This window comes from Anomalospiza imberbis, chromosome 6, assembly GCF_031753505.1.
Source record: "Anomalospiza imberbis isolate Cuckoo-Finch-1a 21T00152 chromosome 6, ASM3175350v1, whole genome shotgun sequence".
Classification (NCBI taxonomy): domain Eukaryota; kingdom Metazoa; phylum Chordata; class Aves; order Passeriformes; family Viduidae; genus Anomalospiza; species Anomalospiza imberbis.
In genome coordinates, this window is record NC_089686.1 from 7,832,406 (window position 1) to 7,841,142 (window position 8,737).

Sequence of the window (8,737 nt, forward strand, 5' to 3'; positions counted from 1 at the left end):
AACCTTCAAGGCCATAGAGTACAGCTCTTCAGGGGCAGATTTTTCCTAGCAACATGATCCACAAAATCATAGGTAACTTAGACAGCTCCACAGAAATATTTTTTGTTCCTCGTCCCTCCTAGCAGGACTTCTTGCAAACTAAGAAGAGATAAAGAAAGAACAGTGAAAACTGTGGGATGAAGACATTTGCTGATAGTCATGACTGCATGACTACACACTGGAGTTGTGTAATAAGTGTGCAGCCTGCTCCTAGCAGAGTCAGTGGGGTAGAAACTCCCATGGAAAACATGGGATGAAGAGTCCATGCCACTCCTGCTTTTGTGGAGGAGTCAGAGGGGATGGAGACTGGCTGGTGTTCCATGAAGACCACCAATGAAAGGAGTTTCCTCCTCACTTGAATGAGCAGGGGCTCTGGAAGGTCCTGTAGGAAAAGCAGCTTCCAACATCAATTTTAAAAATTGAAAGGCAATTGCAAAATCATTCCATACTTTTTTTTTTTTTAGAGTAATTTATGTTAAGGGGGTCCTTTAGCACTCAGTTCTTTGTGGGGCCAGCAACATTTTGCAGCAGATTGTTGTGGCTGAGTGGACCCTGCTCCAGGGCAGACTGGTGACAGTGTGACTACAGGGAACAGTGACACACGGCCCAGGAAAGGCTCCTTGGCTGCTTCGTGCTTGTTTTCATTATTTCCAAGTGAATGCAGAGGCATTATTGAAAGTCGCTTGTTTTCATTACAGCTTCCTTCTGACAGGTGTGACAGGCAGCACGACAGGTTGTTCTGGGCCCTTCGCCATGCCGAGCTCTTGAGGCAAAGCTGCTTTCTGTGGTTCCCTAAAGGAGGCAGCTGCCAGGCTCCTTGTGGCCACCTGTGCTCAGGGACCGGCATGCAGCACGTCAGGGAAGCCCTTCCTATGGAGAGCACACACAGCTTTTCTCCCTCAGCACTGACAGGGAGGCACAGAAGATGCTACCTGGGGAGCAGGGGCAGGGGAAACTCCTGCTTCCCCTGTCAAAACCCAGCACGACAGCATAGACGTTCCCCCAGGTTTTCCATCAGGCCCACAGACCAGGATGTTGCACGAAGACCATATTGCATTTCTTGTCTTTAGCTGGCAGTCCTTTACAAAACTGCAGAGAAAAACCCAAGGTTGTTAAAGCATGAATAGTTCTTCAAATCCCTTTGATGTTTTTGTCCCAGGCTGATATTCCCCACTGCCTGCTTCCCCATAGCACTGGGTGCAGACTGCATCTCTGTTTCGACAGGTGCCAGCAACACCAGCACAGAGTTGAAGGCTGCTGTCAGGTCACAGAAGGCTTCAGCCACACGCATATCCTGGCTTGAACCTAGGCTTTTCAGAGGGGCATTAACTGGGTTCAGTCTTAAAATGTTACTTAAAATTGCTGACAAGCTGAGTGCTCAATTCCCTTAGGATTTTTGAGCAGGTGGAATATATATATCCCAGGCAATGTAAAGGACACCAGATTCCCATTCCCAGCTTGTTTAAGGACTGCTAGTGTGAACAACCTTGGACAAAGTGCATTTGAGAACCTGATTAATTCTGCTTGCCATTCAATCTTGCAACTAAATAAGACATGAAGCTCCAAACACAAAACCAGCCATTCTTCTCTTCTAACAGTTTGCTGTCAACACAAGACAATAAAATATGAACATTTTAGATTCATAATGCAGACAAATAGGAAATAGGAGCTGTATTGTGCTTCACATGCATGGCTAACTCAGTAATGCTAATGTGATTATCTCACTGAACTTTTGTGCTGTCGCTTAAGGGTAACTTTGCCTTGCTTAGCTGGGGTATACATATTTGTTTCACACAGGCCTAATGTCTTTTTTAAGTTTGTAGAAATAAGGAAGCCTGATTTCTCTCATCTGTTACAAGGTAGCATCCTTTCTTGGAATTAAAGTCTTGGACATAAAACTCATAAAATGATAAGAGTTTTTGGTTCTTGGAGAAGTAAGGACAGAGGCTAGCAGAACTGCCATCCTGGACTTCCAGGCAGCAGATTTTTTCCTGTTTAAGAGAGCGATTCAAAGAGTCCTTTCGGAAGCAGTGCAAAGGAGTTTAGGAAGAGCAAAGGAGTTCAGGGAGGCTGGAAAATCTTCAAGAAGGAGATCTTTAAGGTGCAGGAGTAGGCTACCTCCAGGTCCTGAAAGCTGGCTGAAACTCAGGGAAAAAAAAAAAAAAAAAAAGAGTTCATGATCTTTTGAAGAAGGGGCAGGGAATTCAGGAAGACTACAGTGATATCATGAGGTTATCAGGGTCAAAACTGGAATTGAAATTAGAAAACCATCAGAAACAGAAAAAGCCTAACTGAAACTTAATTTGGCTACTACAGTCAAGAGCAATAAAAGATGTTTCTACAAGTACAAAAGGAGAGCTAAGGAGAATCTTCATCCTTCACTGCATACATGGGGAGACATAATGACAAAAGATGAGGAAAAGGCTGAGGTCCTTAATGTCTTTTTTGCCTCAGTCTTTAATAGTAAGATCAGTCATTCTGTGGGTACCCAGACCCCTGAGCTGAAAGACAGGGACAAGGAAATGTTCAGCAACATGCTACACACTACATTACTCAGGCAGACACGTGTCTATGCAGTCAGATGGGACTCAGAAAAGAATAGCACAGGAGCTGGCTGAAGTGCTCCCTGAGCCCCTTTCATTCATTTATCAGCAGTCCCAGATGACCCAGGAGGTCCCAGGTGACTGGAAGTTAGCAAATGGGCAGTAGCTACTCTGCACACAGCTGACTGATTAAACCAGTGACTTACAGAAGAGATCTGTTGCATACCTTTCATAAACAATGACTTATTGCTATTGCTGATTCCTAGTCCACTCAATTTTTTTCTCCTTCTTCTTGTAGCTTTTCCTACAAAAACTTCCATGTTGAGTAAAATTCTCAATCCATAACCAGCAATATCCTAGCAAACCTAAGAATGTTCTCATTTCTCATTTGGTTTTAGGAAGGTACACAGTGACAATGACAGAAACAAATTCTAGGGTTATCCTTCTTTGCCCTTCACTTATTAGATGCCCAAGATATTTTACTTCTTTCTCTACTAATCATAATTTTGTTTTAGAGACCCTTAGTCTTTTTTCTCCCCAAAAGTTTAATAGCTTAACTGTGACATCTCAGACTTTCTCTTTCTCCTCCCCTGATACAACAAATCATCTACATATTGTAAAAACTTTGTTCCTGGACTTAGATTAAACTCTTCAGGCACCTGTTCTAAAGTTTGTCCAAATAGATTTGGAGATTCTGTAAATCCCTTTGGTAAAGAGGTTTATTGTTGCATCATAATTGCTGCTTTCTCCCAGTAGTGAGGTCTTCCCATTCAAAAGCAAATATATCTCTGCTGTTTTCTGCTAGTGGACAGGTCCAGAATGCATCTTTTAAATCACACACTGAACCACACATAGTCAGGGAGAATCTTGCTTACTAAGTGTACGGATTAGGGACTACTGAGTGGCGTACTTGAACAAATTTATTCAATCCCCTCAAATCTTGAACGAGTCTGTATGCCATATTGTGAGATTTTACCATTTCATTAAAACTAGGCCTACCATGTGGGCTCGCCATTTCATAGGGACCAGCCCCACCACATGGAGCAGCTACTTCATGCCTGTGTTCACAGGACAGGTGCTGCAGCCCTGTGATCATCTTCATGGCCTCCTCTGGGCCCTCTCCAACAGCTCCACATCGTTCTTGTGCTGAAGAGCCCAGGCCTGGATGCAGGGCTCCAGCAGGGGCCTCCTGAGGGCAGAAGCATCTCCCTCAGCCTACTGCCCAGGTTTCTTTTGAAGCAGCCCAGGATTTCACTGGCTTTCTGGGCTGGGAATTCTCACTGTTGGCTCATGGCCAGCCTTTCATCCATGAGAACTCCCAAGTTCTTCTCTGTAACCCACACACAGGGGTGTCACAAAAGCACCAAAATCAGCCCTACAACCAGAGAGATCAATGCCAAGGAACCAATCCCATCTCACCACAGAGGATGTTAAGGAGCAAAGCATGCAGGAATCTGCACGGTCCAATTTTTTGTTTGCCAAGGCTTCAGGGGACCTTTGTCCTGCTGTGCAAAGGGAGGCTCTGGGGGCCATTCCAGAGCAGCGGGTCTGCATTTGTTGGGTGTCAGGACTTTGGTTTCTTGGGGCCATTGTGAAGGTCTGAGCTGGGGTGGGCATGAAGGGCAGGGCTGGCCTGGCTGTGATGTCTCTGGTGCCAGAGGGCCATGTAGGCAATGCTGCCCCATCACAGCTGGCCTAGCTGTGATGTCTCTGGTATAAATGACATCACAAGGCACATCACAACCAGGGGCAGGTATAAATGGCAGCAGGAAGCAGCACTTCCCCAGGGCAGCCTGGATGAGCATCAAGTGGACACACACGGCCAGATGCTGCACTGGATGAGGGCAGAACCACAAACACGGGCACCCAAGAGAGTGCTTCCAACCCTGCATCCAGAGCCCAGCCCCTTCCAGGATCACCTTGCAAAGGGCACAGTGCCACCACTGGGACTGGGTGCAGGCTTTGCTGCCTGCCAGCTGCCTAGCCCCCTCTCCTTCCTGCCCGCTGTCTCCCATCCCTTCTTCCTTCACTGCTAGTTCCCTTTGTTTTTCTTTTCTTCCTTCCCTCACCTCTCAGCACTGCTGTACTCCTCTCCCTTCTCTTGCAGGTTATAATGGTCATAATATTGCTCTTCTGGCTTGTGCAATGCATCCGTCATTACATAAATGTGTACCTGGCTGAGGACCTCAACCAGCAGAGGACTCAGGTGCTGCAGGAGTTGGCCCACCGGACCGTGGAGCAGAGTGTCGGGTCCTGGGAAGCCGTGCTCTGGACTGCTGTGCAGCAATGCCTGTTCTGGGCCCTTGCTGGAGCCCTGGTGGTGCTATTGGCACTCTGTTGGTGGCTCAGGAAAGGGATCTGTGAGATGGACAACAGAAGGGACTCAGAGAGTGAAGAAAGTGAGGAAGAAAATCCTGCTGAGATTAATATGATCTGGATCTTTTCAAGACGCTTCCAGTTGTCGGTGCCGAAGCTGGCTTCTAGGAGACAGGTGGTGCAGGAGCTGCTGAGTGACCTTCTCCAAGTCTACAGTAAGCTCTTTTCAGACAGCTTCTTCCCAGCGCTGGAACCAATCATTGGGGTGGGCAGTGCCTGTGAAGGATGGAGTCCCCATAAAGAGGAGGATGTTGTCTACTGCATGTTTGTGCCCCTGAAGCCACCCCGTGGGCATGCCTTCCACCTGGAACCAGACTCCACGGGGGAGATGCCACAAACGAGCATGCGCATCCGCGTGGAGCTGGTGTGCACCTGCACCGGGGAGCAGCCTGACCAGAACATGCTGTGCTTCCTCCACCACTCTGAGGAGGAGTTGAAGAGAAATCAGGTGGCCAGCCTTCTACACACCCTCTGCACTGGCCCTTACCTAGATGGGGAGAAAATTGCCCTCTGGTTCCAGACGTCTGTGATCTCAGCCTGGTCGGTGGTGCCTCAGTCCTGTCACTACAGCATGAAGGTTCTTCCCTCCTGCCGCTCCTGCAAGATGAAGCTGATGAAAGCCTCCGGGAGAAGCCTCTTTGTGGAGACGGTATTTAGTGTGCAGCAAGGTGACTCAGACATCTTCCTGAGCACCCAGCCTACAGAGGCCCAACTCCCCCCAAGCACGACATGGCTGGAGAGCTATGCTGTGGCAGAGGCAAAGTTCTTCAGGCAAGTCGCCATGCAGGCCCCACCCCGCAGCTGCCACCTCAAATGCCTGCGGCTCTGTGCTCGCCTTCTGAAGGGCTCAGGCCTTTCTATCTATGCCTTGAAAACCACAGTCATGCACCTCCTGACCTTGATCCCTCTGTCAGAATGGCAGCACAAGTATCTCCTGATGCGGGTGGATGACATCATGCGCTACCTGCGCTGTTGCCTAGAGGAGAAATGCCTCAAGCACTTCTTCTTTGACAACGAGGACATGCCCAAGGAGATCTTCTTGCCCCCAGCCTTCCAAGAGGCACAGCCTCTGAACCTCTTCCTGGCACAGGATCCAGCTGCTCAGACTGAGGCATTGAAGGAGTTTGATGACCTGCAATATCACCTCTACTTTGGGTTCTGAATGAGACAACTGTAGAACCACAGAATCATAGAATCATAGAATCATAGTACTGTAGAAGAGTAGAATTGCTAGGTTTATAGGAAAATATTTCCAATATAATTCTAACCGTACTTTGACCTTTAGTTGATGTAAAGTTTACAACAAATGGTGTGTTTGAACAAACACTGTATCTCTTAGTATCCATGCATCACCTTGGCATGGAATGAGGCTGCTCAGCTACCACAGAGTTGGAGATTATTTGGTAGAAGACCTGAAGCAGTGAGCTCTGGTTTCTCTGATTCCCAGGCTACAGCTCCCCCATTGTCCATGCACTGGGGAAATAGGATTAATTGGTTACCCTCCACAGCTGTGCTCATTGCCAAGTGGCATTTAATGTTGCTGCCCTCCAGGAGCTCCTGCAAATGCACTTTTTGAGCGAGTCCATTCCTCCTGTGAGCTTTACGGGTACAAAGATGGCAATAAATAATATATTTGAGAAAACACTTCACCTGTAAGTCTCCCTGCATCAGTTTGTCAGGTAGTGCTGGCATAGGGTACTGGTTGCTCAGGTGCTGCAGAGTCAGGGAGAGTTTTGCAGAAGAGCTGCTGGGTGGGCTGGATATAGCACTTGAGGACAGAGCAGGCTGTCTGGTTTCAGGATTCCCTGATGATGTGGGATAGTCCCAGTAGGCAGTTTGGCATCACACAACAATCTAACAATTTAACAGTTGAAAGCAAGTAAATTAGAAGAATGTATAAGAATGAAGAGTAAAAAAAAAATAAGAACAGGTGATGTGCAATTTAGTTGATCACCACATGCTGACCAATGCTGGACCCTTTCCCAAACACCCATCAGCTCCCCTTCCAGGTAACTCCCCCATTTTATATACTGGCCATCATGGCCTATGGGATATCCCTTTGACCTCATTGCAGCCTTCTAGAACTTGAAAGGGAGATTATAAAAAACAAGGGATAGTGACTTTTTATATGACCAGAATAGTGATAGGACAAGGCCAAACAATTTTGTACTAAAAGAGGAGATTTAGATTGCATGTTAGGAAGAAGCTTTTTACTTGTGATGCTGCTGAGGCCTTGGCACAGGATGCCCAGAACAACTGTGGCTGCTCCATACCTGGAAGTGTTCAAGGTCAGGCTGGATGGGCAAGCTGGTCTGGTGGTAGGTGTCCCTGCCCATGGGAGGGGAGTTGGAGCTCTAGATGGACTTTAATGTCCCTTTCCACCCCAAACACTCCAGGATTTTGTGATATTGGGTGGTGTCTTCAGACATGGTCCTGAAGCAGGAGCAGGATGGGAGCCTGTTGCTGTGGGGTTCAGCATCCTGGGGCAGATGGCACAGGTGTGCCTTTGCACAGCTGTGCACAGCGGAGCTGGGAAGGATCTGCAACACAAATCTGAGGGAGCTGGGGATGTGTAGCCTGGAGAAAAGGAGGGTCTAGGAGAACCTCATTGCTCTCAACAACTCCCTGAAAGTAGATCAGATATTTGGGAAAAGTTTCTTCCTGGAAAGGGTTGTCCAGCACAGGAACAGGTGTCCCAGGGTTGTGGTGGAGTCACCATACCTTGGAAATATTAAGAAATGCTTCAAGTGCCTGGATGCAGCACTTGAGGACCTTGGTTAGTAGTGACCAAGGTGATGGCTGGTGGTTGGACTTGGTGATCTTAAAGGTCATTTCCAACCTTAACAACTCCATGATTTAAGTACTGTTTGTAATGTAAGGAACTGTCACTATATATTAAAACACGTTCACATATACCTATTGTATGTGATAATCTCTGCTCGACATACAGCATTTCCTCTTGCTTGAGGCAAAGCAGTTTGCAAGGAAGTTACTTTTGCCCTTTGCATCTTCCTGCGTCAGGTAGGCAGTAAAGCAATCTGACTTTTTGCCATAACATTTGATGTCCTCTTCTTAATGGGATGGTATGCTGATGCTGTCTTCCATTTCCAGGGCCCTCTGCACACCATTGTTAAAACAACTACACAGATCTTTTTTTTCCTACTGAAGAACTGCATAGAGGTCTCAAACTATGTTCCAGCTGGGAACATGCTATTAGTCATCACATGAGATAAAAGACTGCTTCCCCTATGTCTTCTGATGCTTGCCACATTTACAGGTGTCTTTGCCTTGGATGCCCATGCCTTCTGTAAGAGGAGAAGAGAAAGGTGGGCCTGATGGTCTCCCTGCAAATTTGTGGATGTAGCTAGCCAACATTGATACCAACTATTGATACCAATACCAAACTATTCCACGCTTTGAAATCCCTCACCAGATCTTGCTGCCCATGAAACAAAGGAAATATGCAGCTTTCTTATTAAAATGAATGAATAATAACTGAATAATGAATATAGTGATTAAAATCTCCAGTATCACAGCCCCATCTAATGGACTGGCTGAAAGATATTCAAAGGACCAACAAAAAGTCTACCTGCTCTCTAGCAAAATACATTATCATGATAAACAGGACCCTGTGGCATACTAAACTCTTAATTATGGCACAGGAGGCATTTTCTCTGAAAATTAAAGAGGTTGCAAAATGACTACAGCCTCTGGAAGGCAATTCTTAGAAACAAAATGTAACTCAGTGTTAGTGACTCCTTTATCTACTTCCTTCAGTA

The 8,737-nt window shown here is 46.7% G+C and overlaps 1 protein-coding gene across 1 annotated transcript; it reads left to right on the top strand.

Moving 5' to 3' along the window:
* The first annotated feature begins 4,353 nt into the window (after window positions 1-4,353).
* Window positions 4,354-6,234, top strand: LOC137475182 (inositol 1,4,5-trisphosphate receptor-interacting protein-like 1). The gene has a single exon (XM_068192213.1). It carries the CDS (start codon window positions 4,696-4,698, stop codon window positions 6,118-6,120), a length of 1,425 nt encoding a protein of 474 aa, XP_068048314.1. The 5' UTR covers window positions 4,354-4,695; the 3' UTR covers window positions 6,121-6,234.
* The last annotated feature ends 2,503 nt before the right edge of the window (window positions 6,235-8,737 follow it).

What these genes read in the sequence shown, in the direction of transcription:
- LOC137475182 (XM_068192213.1), top strand. Translation starts at nt 4,696, where the DNA reads ATGGTCATAATATTGCTCTTCTGGCTTGTGCAATGCATCCGTCATTAC.